General features: G+C 41.4%; 1 protein-coding gene across 1 annotated transcript in view; it reads left to right on the forward strand.

Moving 5' to 3' along the window:
- MMP20 (matrix metallopeptidase 20) overlaps positions 1 to 17,709 on the forward strand; it is a 47,727-nt gene that overhangs the window by 11,698 nt on the left and 18,320 nt on the right. The window contains 4 exon segments of the mRNA XM_017850096.1: positions 1,616 to 1,764; positions 3,823 to 3,948; positions 4,752 to 4,913; positions 7,162 to 7,303. Of these exon segments, the coding sequence (XP_017705585.1) occupies positions 1,616 to 1,764; positions 3,823 to 3,948; positions 4,752 to 4,913; positions 7,162 to 7,303 (579 nt within the window).

Genomic DNA, 17,709 nt, shown 5'->3' on the forward strand with positions numbered 1-17,709 from the left:
TAGGTAATTATCATAGGTCCTAAACTTCGAGAGCCACTGAGTGGGCCCTAAAACAGCTAGCTTTAATTATTTAATTCATTCATTTATTTATCAAGCAATTGCTAGGCATTTGCTATGTGCAAGGCACTAGACTAGGAGCTATAGAGAGAGAGAAAGCAGGGCGGGTCCCTCCTTATGGGGTTGGCTCTCACAGACACAGCTTCTCACTTTCATCATATTCCAGCCCAGCCCAAGGTCTCAGGTAGAAGTCGCCCTTCCTGCCTTTCCTTTGTATGTTGCCAGAAATCCCCAGACCCTGGGCTTCAGAGCAGAAAGTTCTAACAATCACCAACTCTGACTCCATCCACAGTCCAAAAAGCACTACATTTTTCTGCCTTCAGGTGTCATTGTCATACCAGTAATTGCTGAAAGTCTCACCCCTTTTTTCAGTTCCAGTGAGCCTCCATTTTTAAAGCTAGCCCTTCCTCTTTAAGAATACATTATTTTGGGCTGGGGGGCAGTGGCTCACACCTGTAATCTGAGCACTTTGGGAGGCCGAGGAGGGTGGATCACTTGAGGTCAGGAGTTCGAAACCAGCCTGGCCAACATGGTGAAACCCTGTCTCTACCAAAAATACAAAAATTAACCCAGCGTGGTGGTGGGCGCCTATAATCCCAGCTACTCAGGAGGCTGAGGCAGGAGAATCAATTGAACCTGGGAGGCAGTGGTTGCAGTGAGCAGAGATCATGCCATTGCACTCCAGCCTGGATGACAAGAGCAAAACTCCGTCTCAAACAAAAAAAAAAAAAAGAGGGAGGGGGGAGAAAAGAAAAAAAAAAAAAAAGAATGCATTATTCTGAGGAAAAAAATCTTCCCCAACAGCCCTGGGGAAATCCTGATAAGCTCTGAATAAGAATTAGCAAAACTTCAAAACTCCACATTTCTATTTTTTATATTGAAAACATCCAGTCCCTTTGGGGAAAAGAGGTCCTCTCTCAATGAAAACGACTTTAAGAAAATTGACTACTTACTACCTGTGACATTTCACAAGTTTTATTTATTTATTTATTTATTTTTGAGCAAAGTCTCACTCTGTCACCCAGGCTGGAGTGCAATCACCCAATCTCGGCTCACTGCAACCTCCGCTTCCCGGGTTCAAATGATTCTCCTGCCTCAGCCTCCCGAGTAGCTGGAACTATAGGTTTGCACCACCACGCCCAACTAATTTTTGTATTTTTAGTAGAGACGGGGTTTCACCATCTTGGCCAGACTGATCTCGAACTCTTGACCTCAAGTGATCCTCCCGCCTCAGCCTTCCAAAGTGCTGGGATTACAGACGTGAGCCACTGTGCCTGGCCACAAATTTTATTCTTTTAAGTCGGAGGTAGTATAATAACAAGAAAGTTAAACGGTTTCAGTACCGGATTATCCCAACTTCTCTCATCTCTCCCTTTCATTTGTCTTGTTGTTTCACATGAAGCAATTTAACATATAATAAAGCAAAATAAGAATTATCACTTCAGAGAAAAAATCTAAATTGTAGATTTATATTTAACATTTTTTGAATTCAACATGTAATTCTTGCCTTCTTTGGAGCAGTTACTGAAAAGAAAACATGTTTCTTCCGTTTTCACAGAATATCTAAATACACAACCTCCATGAGTTCTGCCGAGGTGGAAAAAGCAGTGCAGATGGCCTTGCAGGCCTGGAGTAGCGCCATCCCTCTGAACTTTGTCAGAATAAACTCAGGAGAAGCGGATATTATGATATCTTTTGAAAATGGAGGTATTGTGGTACTTGGATTCCATCTACTAATTCAAAGGAGAGTTGTCCCAATACTGTTCCTTCTACATCTTTAATTCGAGTGATCACGCAGTTCTCCTTCACACAGTGCTGTGATGGGCCAAGGCCAAGACCATGACAAAGCCATGATCTTCATCTGGCCGGAAAATAGAATCAAGAAAATAGGAGTTCTTAACATGTCTTGTCATCATCAGATACAGCTGTAGAGTAAATTCACTGTAACAAACTTTCATTATGACTTTGCCCCACTAGGGGACAAATTCTTGCAGATTTTGCTTTCCCATTAGCCACATGACCTCATCCATTCCCATGTTGGTGTTTATCACTTATATACCCCCTTCCATATTAGCCAAGAATATCCCACCATGAATCCTCACTGAAGGAAATACCTTCCACAGTGACCTTGATACAGCTTTCCCCCTGCAGCAATGGTTAGGAAAGTGTCATTCCTGCCTTGCCCACACTTGCAGACCATCTTTTGGGAGATGTGTGAGAGGTCTGCCTCCAACTTTCCCACTTCTTCTCCATTCTATTGCTCACCCTGGTAAGAAGTAGAGGCGTAAGTTTGCACAGGGATTGGTGAGAGTGAGGAGCTCTGATCCCCTTTCAAGACAGCAAGCTCGTAGCGAAACGTTAGATTAAGGAGGGGGAGCGGCCCAAATGGCCACTCTGATCCTCTTTTCAGAGGAAGTCAGTCTAGGAATACGATAAAGGAGGGGTCCAAATGGCTTCACTCTGATCCCTTTTCAGAGAAGCAAGTCTAGGAAATAGATAAAGGGAGGGCCAAATGGCTCATGAAATTTCTTTTCCTTCTCAGCTTCGTAATAGTCAGGGTAAGTGAGAGCTACCACCTATTCCCCTCCTCAGATAACATTTCTAAGTGTCCTTGTCATTTCAAGACCACATCTTAATTTGAATCTGATGTCACTCGGGGGAAAACATGCTTAGGAGCTAGGAGAGAGAAGATCAAGCAAGTTCTGAGAATAGAGCCTTTAGAAATGGTCCTGGGTGTGACCTGGCCCAGGGCAGGTCCTATTCCTCCCAAAGGACAAAGGCCACCCCTGGTGAAGTGGCAGGGAGTGCAGCGTGACTTGGGGTAGCTTTGAAGGCCAAGGAATGAATGTCTGGCTCTCTCTTGATCTTTCAAGCTTGCAGTCTGTCCCCTAATACACAAGCTAACACAGGGACTGTGCTAGTCTACTTAGTTGTGATGCCACTGCATGAAGTCCTCCGTGCATGCACCTGAGTAGACTGCATGTCACTGAAACCTGAGAAATGGCATACCAGAACTTTGTTCTGTCAGCTCAAAAACAAACAAACAAACAAACAAACAAACTAAAACTGGGTATCCTTACTAAGGTTTTTTAAAGTGGTAAACTATAACCCTCATTTTGTTCTTCCTCCTCCTCTTCTATTAAATTTGTAATGAATTGTTAATTAAAATAGATAATTAAACAAAAACATAAAAAAGCTTCAAAAGTTAGGATTCTATAGATACCTTTATGACTTTCATAAGTTTTCCACATGAAAGTATGTCAAAATTACAGATAAATTTTTGACACTTTCTTAAACTGTATTGTGCTATAGAAACAAAAAGCACACACTTGTTCAATTCACTATCACTATCTCAGCTGAATCAAATTTGAAAGGTCATTCTGCCAACAGGTTCACATTCCAATCAGTGGAGTAGGTTTTTCCATCCAATGCCCCCCGGTTAGTTTTCCTTTTGTAATCCATGGCATGTGCAAAGTCCACAGTATCCTATGTGTCAGTTAACAGATGTTGTGATAGCAACAATAACACAAAAAAGGTGTTTTTTTAAATTATTTTTAATGCTTACTATCTTTGCAGTATGAATTAGCCTCTTTTATTTTTCAATGGGCAGTTACTCATTGACAAGTGAACTTCCTATTATAACAAATAAATACTGAAAAGTAAATTTAAGTGTCAATGCTATTCAAAATGTTTTCTGTAATATGATATGCCCTCAAAATTGCTAGAAGGACTCAATCCTTTTGGCCTTTCTCCCCACTTGTTTAGATCATGGGGATTCCTATCCATTCGATGGGCCTCGGGGGACTCTAGCCCATGCATTTGCTCCTGGAGAAGGCCTGGGAGGAGATACACATTTCGACAATGCTGAGAAGTGGACTATGGGAAAGAATGGTATATATGCACAATTCACCATAACCTGGAAAATATTGTACCTTCTTCTGGGCTCCATCATGAAACCTTGAGGTTCAACGTCCCAAGCCACCCTTTAACTAGGGAGGCTGGCTAGGAAAAACAAGTAAGCCAAAAATCCAAAAGGGATCACATAAGGGAAAAAACTCCACCCCAAATTGTGTTGTAGACTTGTCCGATCTGTTTCATAGCATATCATCTGAAGAACTGGTCATCCCCTTCTCAACGCACTGCTCTCGTTTCCTTCAACAACCTAGTATTTATGACTTCTTACTTGTTCTTGGAAATAGGCTACATTCAGAAATGACCCGAGAGAATCAGTACTGTCCTGAGAAGTGTGATGGGGATGGGAATAAAGGTTCCAGAATAGCATACAGGTCATCTGGAAATCTTCAGTGTGAAACATGTGGATCAAAAGGTGTAGGCTGTAATAGCAGGGAACTATTAAGGCATTCGTGGTCTAAATTTATGAATTATTCCCAAATATCATTGCCACTATTTGCTCCAAGGCTCTCCTTTATCAGTCTACCAAACATCACTGATGATGAGCAAAATGGATTGATGTGCATTTCCATCCTCCCCACCTCCAACCCCTTCTAGCCAAGAGGGGGAAAATTAAAGTCACCAAAGCTAAGTGCCAGAATAACCTACCAACCTTTGAATAATCCAGTTAGGAAAAGGAGATAAGTTAACTGTGATGTGGACATAAATTATCCTATAAAGATGGAAGATGGAGAAAACAAAAACCTGTGGTGATACTGGTTTTTTTCTCTCATATTGTCTAGGTTTTAATTTGTTTACCGTTGCTGCTCATGAATTTGGTCATGCCCTGGGCCTGGCCCATTCCACAGACCCATCAGCACTGATGTACCCAACTTATAAGTACCAGAATCCCTATGGATTCCACCTCCCCAAAGATGATGTGAAAGGGATCCAGGCATTATACGGTAAGATTATTACCTTCTTTGACCACTAACCCTGAAATTGGCAGGCATTCAGTTTCCAACTTAAAGAAAGTGCATTTTATCTGCATTGGTAAAGATCAATCTAGAAACCATAGCCCCAACTATGACTTCTTGTGAAGAGCTCATTTGCCAGTTATAAATATGTGTGTGATGTGTGATTAAATTTTATGCCTTTCCTTTAGAGCATATTAGTCCTGGATAGCCTTAAAAAATATAGTCATTTGTCTGTTTGTGTTTTTCCTTTGAGTGCAGGTTAGAATTTACACATTGGGAGAGGATGGATATAGTTTATAGTTCATATATGTGGTGCTTACCCATTTGCAGATAAGTGACCTTATCTCCCTAAAAATAGCAATCATGATTAAAATAACTCCACGCCCAGCCATGTAGCCGATCTGCAGTTTACAAAACAGGTTCATGTGTGTAGTCTTACACCAGCCTCATAACTAACCTGTGGGGTGTGAAGTGTTTTCCTCGTTTGATAGCTGAGAAAGCTGAGGTTCAAAGGCAGTAAGTATCCTAAGATAAGCTACCTCAAGTATTAGCATTCTTCTAAAAGGTAATGAGGGATTATTAGAAACTCTGTATCCAATTTTCCTTAAGGGAAAAACAAACCAATTAATCCGTCAGAAGGAATCTTGAAACATCCTTAGACATTGACAATTTTTCTTTAATGGATAAAAGGCAAAAGATCTAGGAAATTGCTTTTCCCTTGAGCCCTGGAGACCTGGTTATTAGGCTTCTGCTTATCAGAGCCTCTCCCCATCTTCTCAGTGCCTAGAGACCCAGATCCCCCAGCACCTTCCTGGGGCGCTAGGAATCTGGCCCAGGGGATCTGGAGGGTGGGAAGCCCAGAAATGGGCACACCATTCAAAATCGGTCAGATTTCACCTGAGGCACAAAAGGCAAATTTCATCCCAAGAAGCCTTCAGCCAGCTCTATCCATTTCCAGGAGTGGGAAAGCACCAGATCTGCCTGACCCTTGAGGGACAGGAAAAGCACCATGAATGTCACAAACTCAGCTCCAGAGCCTTGGTGGCAGCGCTCCAATGGGAAGCAATTTCTGTGGGCCACCGAGCAGGGCCGAGCTCAAACACTTGCCTTTAGAGGTCCTTGTGCTCTGGAAAGTCACTGCCTTCGGATGGCCACTGTCACTCGGCCAGGAGACAAAGCACATATTTTGGCACAGCTATTATGACACAGGTGAATGAAATGTGAAAACATGGGTTTATGTTACAAGGGAGCATTCATATCACCCAGCCGATCGCTTGCCGCTGCTGACCCTCTCCAATTTCCAGCTTCGATCTTCTCCAAAGCCTTACCCCGCCTCTGATCTTCATCTTGCTGCTAACCCCTACTCCATCCCTGATCTCAAACTTCATCTGACCCTTATCAGAGGCCTGAACCTTTCCCTTCCCTGTGCCTCATTCCTTCCCTGACTCTCACCTGTGGTTATGACGAGGCCTCATCAAAGAGCAGGGACCCGCCAGAGGCGACAGTCCAAGCTGTGCAGACTCATTCTTCTGGAGCTGGGGCAAGGTCCTCAGAGATGCAGAGCAGGAGAGGAGACTCACTGACAGCTCTCGCAAGATTTGGGTCCATGTTTTCCAAGACAATCCACCAGAAGATCCCTTTAAGTAACAAACACTGCCAGTGTACTTCAATTCCACAAGAATTCACTCAGTTCTTCCTGGATGCCTAATAAAAGACAAAAGCACAGGGCAGGATGCCAAGGAGTCTATGAAAATAATAGGAAAACACACAAGAAAATTTTCTTATTGAGAAAAAGAGAACTTAATTACAAAGAAATGATCCATGCCAATTTTTAAATTACATTTCTAATCTGGAACACTTGTAGATATCAAAGAAGTTCTATAATAAAATAATGATCTTTAGAAGACTTATTATGTGCCAAGTACTCTGCTACCCACTTTACAGGAATTATTTAATTCTCACAACAGCCTTCTGAGGTGAGTACTATTTTCATCCCTCCCTTTTAACAAGTGAGGAAGCTGAGGCTTAAAAAGTTAAATAATGTGCGGCAAATCACACAGCTCAGCAACCAGGAGAGCCAGGACTCAAACCCCGGTCTACCTGCCCTCAACAGCCATGGTCATGATCACATGTCCAGGGTGAAAGTGTACAACCTCCCTTGGGGCTCTATCTAGAACAGAAGTGTGTGAACTCCAAATTCCCGTTACCATTTTGACCAAGTCATTTTGAATCCTAGGACCTCGGAAACCTTTCCTGGGGAAGCCCATGGTGCCCCATGCCCCCCCTCACAAGCCGTCCACCCCCGACCTCTGTGACTCCAGCTCATCCTTTGATGCAGTGACAATGCTGGGGAAGGAGCTCCTGCTCTTCAAGGGCCGGTAAGCCTCAGATACGCCACCGACTCTCTTGGGCCTCATCTCCACTCCCAGACAAACGTCGTCCCACAGGTCCTTGTTGCTGCTGTGTATGAAGATCATGCAGAAACGCTGTCCTATGCAGCAGGAGGGTGGTAGGCAGGGGTCTTTGGGGGAGATAGATAACTGCCAAAACTACTGTTTGTGGTGCACCTACTGTGGTCTTGATACTGTGCTAAGTGATTTCCATAAATGGACAATATTTATTCTAACCCTTTTCACTGTAGAGATTAGAACCCCTAATGTGCACATAAAGAAAGCAGATCAAAGAGAGCAAGTAAGTTTCCCAAGGTGACTGAGAATGGCTGAGCTAGGATGAGTTAAATGGCTGAGCTAGGATACCAGCCTGAATTGATCTGATGTCCATTTTGTTTAACACTTTATCCCTAGTGAGGGTGCATAGCAAATGCTCAATAAATACTTGGTGAATGAGGGTTGGCTAGCTGGATGGATGGACAGATAGGAGATTGGATAAAAGGATGGATGGATGGGATGGATGATCAGATGGATAGATAGGTGGGTGGATAATTCCAAGGCCAGCGTTCTTCTGAAACTCCTCCTTTTCAATGCCTCTGGGCCTTTCACCCGTCAGGTAGCACAGAGAAGGCAGATCCCTATTCTCCCCCAACTCTGGCTTCTTGGGGAGTATGGCTGTTTTCTCCATGATGCTGGTTACTCTAATTACTTCTTCCCATGGAGGCAAAGAGAAACATAGCAACATTCACCCTATTCCTCCCTTTGCTGGAGACAGAATTTAATCACACCAGAATAGGCAGAGGCATCTCAGGAGCATTCATGTGTGGCGTTATTCCTTCTACTTCTTCACTATTGCAAAAGTGTTTATGGAGCCCATTGTGGTTTTCAAGCAGTGTAGTCTTTAGGGGTATAAAGATGGATTGATACTTGCCCCCCACCTTTACATACCCCTCAGATATATGACTCCAAAAGCCCTGCAAGATAGTGAGACATGAGCTCTAAAAGTTAGGCCCATGAAACAAAACAAGAAGCAAGTACCTGGGAAGATCTAGAGAGAGTTTCCCAAGGAAGTGACGTTTGAGAAATGTGATATTCCTTATCTTGTATGCTTTTGGGGATATATTGCTGAGCTACTATTATAAGAATACTTTTTGCTCCTTCCGCACAGAGAGAAAGTAACAAAGTAGTTTTAAAAAAGCAAAATTTACCCAGAATCCCACCACCTGGAGTGTATCAGTCTGCGGGACTGATACCCATCCATCCTTTTATCCAATCTCCTATCTGTCCATCCGTCCAGCTAGCCAACCCTCATTCACCAAATATTTATTGAGCATTTGCTATAAATATTCACTCAGTAGGGATAAAGTGGACATCAGATCAATTCAGGCTGGTGTCCTAGCTTAGCCATTTAACTGTCACCTTGGGAAACTTACTTGCTCTCTTTGAACTGCTTTCTAATACCATAGAACAGGTAGCTTAGACAAGAGAAATTTATTCCTCACAGTTTTGGAGGGTAAGAAGTTCAAGATCAAGGTTATCTGCAAGGTAAGTTTCACTCTGAGGCCTCTTTTCCTGGCTTGTAGGCAGCCGCCATCTTGCTGTGAGCTTGCATGACCTCTTCGTGTACAGCGAAAGAGGGAGCAACCTTTCCAGTTTCTCTTCTTATAAGTGCACCAGTCCCATCATGGGGCCCCTACCCTCATGACCTCATGAGTCAGGAATGTCCTCTTCCAGCACTAACCCTAACTACCTCCTGAAGGCCCCATCTCCAAATACCATCCCACTGGGGGGTTAAGGCTTCAACATAGGAATTTGGAGGGCACATAATGCAAAGCATTTCCATTGTTAACCATATTGTTGTGTGTCCCTCCAGACGTTTTCTCTGGATAGAGGGCTAGATATTGTACATATGGGAGTGGGGTGCAATGATTTCCACAAAAATAGAATTTTACTAGTGGTGTTGATTTATAAAGTTTTTTCACTCACAAAATTTTATTTTTTCCTGTCAATGAATTTTAATTCTCATCCTTAGCTATATCATTACTTATTTAATCAGTCCCATACTGGATTATTTCTAACTTTTAAAAATTAGAAACAGCTTGAAGTAAATCTTTGACAATGGACAGACATTCGCTTTTCAAACGCAAATTAGAGCCAGGCCCAGGAACCCAGGCTTTCACAGCAGAGTCAGTGGGATTAAGTTCTGGCCCTACCGCTTACTGATGAGGTGATCCCCAGCAAGTAATATGCCAGACACACAGTGCCAATAAATGACAGTTACTATTCTTAAGAGTGGGAATCAAAAAATATTTACAATGGCAGGGAGGCTTATAAACAGCTTCATGTATTTAGAGAACCCAATTGATTCTTTTGTGTTATTAATTTTCTGATGATTATTTATTTTAAGACACTGACCATTGATGTTATTTTCTTGAGTATTACCAAAAAGTTCATCAAATGGAATTGGTAGGCAACAACCCAGAAGTGGTAGACCAGGCAGGGAAGGAGGAGCTTGGAGCACAGATCTTAGTAACCTTGGCTTCATCTAAAGGATATCATTCAGGCTCCACTCTCCCAGACACTGAAATAGCACGTAGCACTCATTCAGTGATAAAGCAGTGAGTTGCTAGCCATCATGCAAAGTGTAGCTTATTCTTCTGGTAAATATCAGAGGTTGTAGTAGGGGCAAAGGAAACAGTGAAGTCAAAGATATGATACCATTTCATTCAATGATCATTGTTTTCTTAAAAAAGTAAAAAAAAAAAAAAAGCATTCTGTTTATCAAACTGTGAGCATTTAGCAATTACTAATGATGACTTGAAGTCGATACATCTTTTGACATAGTCTTGATCATAAATACTGAGGGTAGTAACAGACTAGTAAGTGAGGCAGTGGTACAAGAGACGTCTAGAAATGAAAAATCAGCAGAGGGGCTACAGAAGGAGAGATGGTCTGCTACCACGTATGTATCTGCTTAGTCACCACCTTCTCATCTTCTTCCATTTCAGATTCAATGAGCTATTGCGGTAGGGCAGATGATTCCAAAGAACTAGCACAAGCTATAAGCAGGATGGGGAGTCAGGAGTGGTCCCTTCCAGCGCTGGACCACTAACTCACTGTGGCACCTGGAGCTTCTCTTCCTTTTCTATAAATTGAGGGAGTTTTCTGTTACTAATAGTGACTTAAAAGTGTTCAGTACTTACTATGCAAAGTGTTCAGTACTTACTATGCAAAGTGTTCAGTACTTACTATGCAAAATGTTCAGTGCTTACTATGCAAAGCACTACGTTATCACATTCTTACAATTCCCCTGTGAAGCCTGAAATATCATTCCTTTTACAAGTGATAGAAAGGATAAGCAACTTGTTCAAGAGTACACAGCTAGTAAAGGGTGGAGCTGGAATTCAAACCCAAACTAGCAAACTTCAGAGCCCATGCTCCTGACTACCTTGCTGTACTACCTCCTAAGATGCTGTCCAGAGCTGGAATCCCATGACTTTTTAGCTCTGATCCCCTACCAGCTGCCACTAAAAGTCCCAGAGTGCTTGCTAAGCCTGGACAAAGAACAAAGAATTCTTTCAAGCCACAGTTATAATGGCAACCAGGGAGCCACTGATTATGAAAGAGCTCCCAGTCTGTTCTCTCCCACTCAACAGCCTGGAATTCCCCGTCACCAACAATAGTCTGTTGATGGGACATTTCAAGCTATGAGCATAATAACCACATGGTTTGTTTCCAAAGCAAGATGGAATGCAGTACCTTTTAAAGTAACCGTGAGATTGTCAGATATTCTCCATAGCGTGTAAACGTACATTCATACGTTCTGTGTGAAGGGAAATAAGCGTTAGCTATAATAAGTTGAAGGGTAGATAGATAGATAGATAGATAGATAGATAGATAGATAGATAGATAGATAGACTTAATGAACATACACTTACTTTTTATAATAGGTGACAAAATTATTAAGGCTATATCAGATTTCCTCAGTCACTTAGGGAAAATAAGAGAGAAATGACTGGAATTGTAACCATACCAAAATTATATTTGCACCTATCATATTATGTTGGGTTTTGCCCAATATAATTTTAAGGGTAAAATCAAGAATATCACACACAATCATCTATAAATCTTAGAGGTACAATAGATTTTACAAATAGAGTAAGCATAAAGGTCGATCATGTCCAAGTCCTTCAGTGTAGAGATAAGGAAAATAGGCACAGGTCTTTTAGCCCTAGCAGACCCTCCCATGAGACCCAGGTCTTCTGACTCCAGTCCAGAGTCTATCCTAGCACTAATATAGAAAGCTTTCTGCCTATGAAATGGAACTAGCAAGAAAAACACTGAAATTTAACCTGAATGAACGTATGCCCATTGACTGTTACGCATTTGAGTTAGTAGGAAGAGCACTTTCAAGCTGTTCCTTTGCTTTCACACCCCCTGCTTGCAGGTGGGGTAACCAGCCACAAAGAGGAGGATGTTCATAGACTATCTAGGTTTCCCAAGAATGTCTAATATGTTTCTTCATGTTTGTTTGTTTTTTTTTTCAAAATAGGATTCTATATATATTTTTTAATCTGTAACTAATTGTCAAATTTCAAAAGATGTTATGTATCTTAAATTAGAAGGCAAAGAAAAACATTTTTAAGGGTTATGCAAGTAGGAATTGGAGAAAACAATGGATATATTAATAAAAGGCATTCTAAGAACTCACCAGCAGGATTAGGACACTAATTTGGTGAGAAGAACAACAGAAAAAAGGAAGAGTTAAAGCAGGTAGAAGCCTCATGACTGAGAGTATAATATACAGCATTGTTCTCTCAGAAAAATTCAGAGGATTTGTTGGGAACACGATGTAAAACTCAGGGTGAGATGTATCGGATTTAAAGCAATGACAATTTTCACGGAGTTTCATAGAAATAAGCTAGTGCTCAGGGAAGAGGTCATAGTTGGAGGCTTCGTGGGTTTTGAATCTCCCACATAAAGGAGACAGTTAAAGATGTGGAGATGAAAAACAGCTCTGAAGAGAGAATGAGGAGAAAGAAAAAAGGTCTACAGAATGAGCCTAGGAAATGGGAGAAAAAGATTCAATAACAACCAGAGAGATTCAGCACTCCAAAAATAATAACAATAATAATAGCCAACACTTCGTGGTAATTTGCAATGTGCTATGTGTTGTGCTAAGCATTTTACAGACATTCACTCATTTAATCCACACTGTCATTGTCCTCAGCTGGAATTATAACTTAGTTCTGTTTGATATCAGAGACAAAATCCCTGTAGTGGAATCCCAGATAAATCTCAGGAAAAAAAGGTGTATTTTTTTTTTAAGTGATCAACAGTGGAAAATGTTGCCAAGGTCACCAGACTGAGGACTGAAGAAAAGGGACTGAGTGGCCAGGATAATTTAGAATGTAGTCACAGCAGAACAGTGAGGAAGAAAGCAGATCATGGAAAAGGATTAAAGAGCAAATGGGGTCAGGTGTGGTGGCTCACACCTGTAATCCCAGCACTTTGGGAAAGAGTCAAGTGGATCACTTGAGGTCAGGAGTTCAAGACCAGCCTGGGCAACATGGTGAAATCCCATCTCTACTAAAAATACAAAAAAAAAAAAAAAAAAAAAAAAAAAAAAAAAAAAATTAGCCAGGTGTGGTGGCTGGTGCCTTGTAATCCCAACTTCTCAGGAGGCTGAGGTGGGAGAATCACTTGAACCCTGGAGGCGGAGGTTGCAGTGAGCCGAGATTGCATCATTGCACTCCAGCCTGGGTGACAGAGCGAGACCCTGTCTCAAAATAAATAAATAAATAAATAAGAGCAAATGAGGGGAAACAAAAGAGTTGAGATAGAGCATTCACTTGAGAAGCTTGTTAACAACAAAAGAAGTTAACATAATAGTTAGCCGTAATAGCAGGGCCAAGAGAGGATTTCAAAGAGGGAACTGTTCATGTTTGAAGACAGTGGAGAAAAAGAAATACAAGATGCTACAGGAAGGGAAACAATAACAGTAACCACTATTTCTGGAGAGTAGATTTGAAATTGCGAATTCCCAGGACGCCATGGGCTTGAGGTAAGCCCACCATGGAACAGGAGGAAGTCTTCCTCCTTCTCATTCTCCCTGGGGATGTGTCTTTTCTGGCTGGAAGGTTGCTTCCCTGAAAGCCAACAAATGGCATTTACTTAGAGCAGTTCTCTGTGGTCTATGAAGAATTCAGATAAAGAAGCAGAGGTGAACTAAGATCCCTGACTCATTGTCATTTCTTCTGAACCACCTGATTCAGAAAGAGGAGGGGCCCTTTACATGTTCACAGGTTATGGTTTATGAATATGGATTTTCACAGGCTCTTCAGATGGGTACAAACACTCTTAATTTAAGGACACTATGCACAGCTTTGACTATCATTAATCTACACCACTGGCTACACATGCGTTTTTAGTTGTATGAGCTATATTTTTCTCGGGTTCAATGAGGTGGATGATGCATGATTGATTTCTTGGATTCTGACGCATCCTGAACTAAGCAACCCTGGTTAATGTGTCCCACAGAATGAATGGCTTCTCAGCCAATGACACGACAATTTGTACTTCAAAGTTTCCAGTGAAAAAAACTAAGAAGGAAACTTGGCTATATTGATAAACTCTAAGTTTATATTCTGCATACCATCTATTAATAAATTTGTAGAGTAAAACATGTCTTTTAAAGTATCTACAAATAAGGGTAGTCCTGAGTTTCTAAAACACTTTCATATGCTTTATCTCAGATGATCCTTTGAAGTGTTTGTGCAGATATTATTCTCACTCTTATCTGACAGTAGGAAATTGAGTCTCAAAAAAATTGAATGACTCACACGAGATCATACAGCCAGTTATAAAACAAGGCTTCAAGCATTCCTTGTTTTGTTCACCGCATCACGTTGCCTGATCTCAGGGGAGTGAGCAGTAATTAAACAGAGCATCAAAAAGATAGAGGCCGGCGTGGTGGCTCATGCCTGTAATCCCAGCACTTTGGGAAGCTGAGGCAGGCAGATCACTTGAGGTCAGGAATTCGAGACCAGCCTGGCCAACATGGTAAAACCCCGTCTGTACTGAAAAAAATATAAAAATTAGCTAGGCAGGTGTGGTGACACGTGCCTGTAGTCCCTACTACTCCAGAGGCTGAGGCAGGAGAATCGTTTGAACCCAGGAGGCAGAGGTTGCAGTGAGCTGAGACTGCATCACTGCGTTCCAGCCTAGGGGCCAAAGCAAGACTCCATCTCAAAAAAAAAAAGATAGAGGAAAGACACCCCTTCCCACAAGCAGGAAAGAGGATGACAGAGATCAGAATCTAGGAGAGTGTGAGACTAAAGAGGATGAAAAGTGGGCCACTCATTCAGCTTGTGCTAAGTTGCCTTGATTGTCCAGCAAATAAAGGGTAAAGGCATCTCCTGAAAATGAAAGACTAACGGGATTAGCTTAGGTAGGTGGAGAATGATGGCTGGGTATAACAAAAGAAGACCTTTAAGGCTTGGCAACATGCATCAAGTCCCTGGATGCACCAGGCACCATGCTAAGCCCAAGGATAAAAAGATGAATAACACAAGATGCTGGAGGAGGAGTTCAAGGAACTAGCAAAGAGCTCTAAGAAGCCAAGTGAAAGTCACCAGAGACAGAATCTCAAATTTGATGAGTTAGTTACTGTTCTTTGGTAAAAGCAAATGAAAATGTCAAAGAATATGAAACTCGTTGACCAAGTAAGTTCCAGTCATCTCTCTGGCACTCATTCATTTAGCCAACAAATATGTATTGAATCTTGACTATGTGCCAGCACAGCATTAGATCTGGGTACATGAAGATAAATAATGCAGCTAAATGTCTAATCAGCAGATCTAAAATATCAATAAACTACATTGTTTTGCCTTCCTTATCAAAGATCAAATTATGGACTAGTGATATAATCTATTTATTTTCATTCCAATACATCCTGCAGCTGTTCTTTTCCAAGAGGTTTATAGATTTTTTGGTTTATATTTTAAATCCATTCACAGATGTATAAGGAAGTTACTTGCTATAATTGTTTTTGTGAGTTTTACTTCACTTATTACTACAATCTATAGCTCTAAGGATGCAAATTCTCTGAGTATGTTACTGTTTTATTGCCACATCATTTTTTTCATTAGTTTACTGAAGTTTTTCATGACTACAGATTATTTTTGAAATTTGTGATAATTTGTCCAGGCACAGTGGCTCACACCTGTAATCCCAGCACTTTGGGAGGCCAAGGCAGAGGGATCACCTGAAGTAGGCAGTTCGAGACCAGCCTGACCAACATGGAGAAACCCCATCTCTACTAAAAATACAAAATTAGCCAGGCGTGGTGGCACATTTCTGTAATCCCAGCTACTCGGGAGGCTGAGGCAGGAGAATTGCTTGAACCCACGAGGCAGAGGTTGCCATGGCCTTATATCACGTCATTGTACTCCAGCCCGGGCAACAAGAGTGAGACTCCATCTCAAAAAAAGAAAAGAAACGAATTTGTGATAATTTATATAAGTGATGGATAGCATTTATTTCTATCCTATGTGCACACTATATACATTATACTACATCATAGTGGTGTTTAAAGCAGGGTTTCTTAACATTGACACTATATACTGGTACTGGTACTGACACTAATACTAAATACTGGTATTTCGAACCAGATAAGTCTTTGTTGTGTTGAGCTGTCCTTTGCATTAGGATGTTTAGTGGCATCCCTGGTTGCACCGATTAGACTCCAACAGCACTGCCCATCCCCAGCTGTGACACCCAAAATTGTCACCAGATATTGCCTAATGTACCCCGGGGTGCAAAATCACACTTGATTTAGAGTGATTACTTCAATTTAGTCCTCACAATATCCTACATCAAAGTTTCTTTAGTAAGGAATTTAAGAGTCTACCACTTGTGAAAAGGTTCAAGAGTACGGTTTCCCTTTGCCTGAGCTCTTAACTACTACGCTTTACTACCTCTCATGTTGAGTCATTCAGGACATCACTGTCCCATAACTTCAAATAAAAAGTGGGACTTAGCTTTGCCTAGAGTTGCTTGTTGATTTTTAAGTGAGAAATGAAAGAAAATGCATCTGGCTTTAGAGTGATCAAAGAGAAAGCAGCTGGAAGTCCACTACATCTCATCAGAGACATCATTCAGACAGAGCCTAGTTTTGGGAAGACATATCTGCTCCTCTACCTCCCCACTTTGCCACATGGCCTCATCATTATAATATTCTGAAATGCACACTTTGTGTCTTAGCACAGCAACTTATAAGAGACAACATTTCAGAGCTGTGTATTGAATTGCATTAATTGGAACACACTTGCTATTCAGGTTTCATCCCAGGTTCTCAATGAATCCAAGAAGTAGTTGCTGAATTCCAGATACCCAAAACTGTGTTCATTACGAGGTGGTGAGAGAAAAGAGAAAAGGGAAGCAGTCCCTCTGGACTTCAGAAAAGCCCACGTCTGGTTGGACAAAGGGTCAAAGTACAAACAAAGAAAAACCAGAGATCACAAGACTGAGCTTGAGCAAGGGGGTGAGATTGGGCATGTGACCAACATCAAGGCAGCTGAAGCCTGAGCCAGGCCCTGTCTGCCCCTCACCACCCAGTGACCTTTGGGCCCAGCAGCCTTTCTGGATCTCAGTTTTTCATCAGTTAATACATGCGTTTTAGATAAGGCTGTGATGTTTGGGGCTTGTGTATTGACTATAGTGGGTCCCCAATTAGTGGGTAATTAAGGCCTGAACAAATAATACCTTTTCAAACAAATGGTATCTATCCATATGGCACCTTACAGTTTATAATACACTTTCATATTCATTATTTCATTTGATCCTTACAATGATCTCATGATATTGGCCAGGAAATTATTTTTCCCATTTAAGATGATTAAACTGAGGCTTGGAGAGGCTGGTCAGCAGTGGAGTTAAAACTCTAGTCCACATCTTCTGAAACACAATGTGCTTTTCCTTCTGCACCATGATGCCTCTTATGAAACATGAGGAAATACTTATCTTTTCTCAATATATCCCTTTTTTGATTTTATCATCAGCTTAAGTTGCCTCATCGGGGATACCTTTATTAAGCCCCTAAATGCAATGGGATATATCCTTCTTGTGTGTTCTCAGGGTATCCTGAACTTAACTCTTTGTAGCACCAATCACTCTGATCATTACTAATCAGTCTCTACTACTAGAGTGTAAACATATTGAGGGCAGGGCCAACATCTTCTTCAGTGTTTCATTCTTGATGTCCACCACAGTGCCTGATGATAGGTGCTCCATAAATATCTGTTAGATTAACTGAATAGGAAAACTCAGCATAAAATTTGGAGAATTCCTAAACTAGCCACTAAGAAAGTTCAATGTCAAAATTTTATTACAGT

Source organism: Rhinopithecus bieti, unplaced genomic scaffold (assembly GCF_001698545.2).
Source record: "Rhinopithecus bieti isolate Rb0 unplaced genomic scaffold, ASM169854v2 scaffold_33302, whole genome shotgun sequence".
Taxonomy (NCBI): domain Eukaryota; kingdom Metazoa; phylum Chordata; class Mammalia; order Primates; family Cercopithecidae; genus Rhinopithecus; species Rhinopithecus bieti.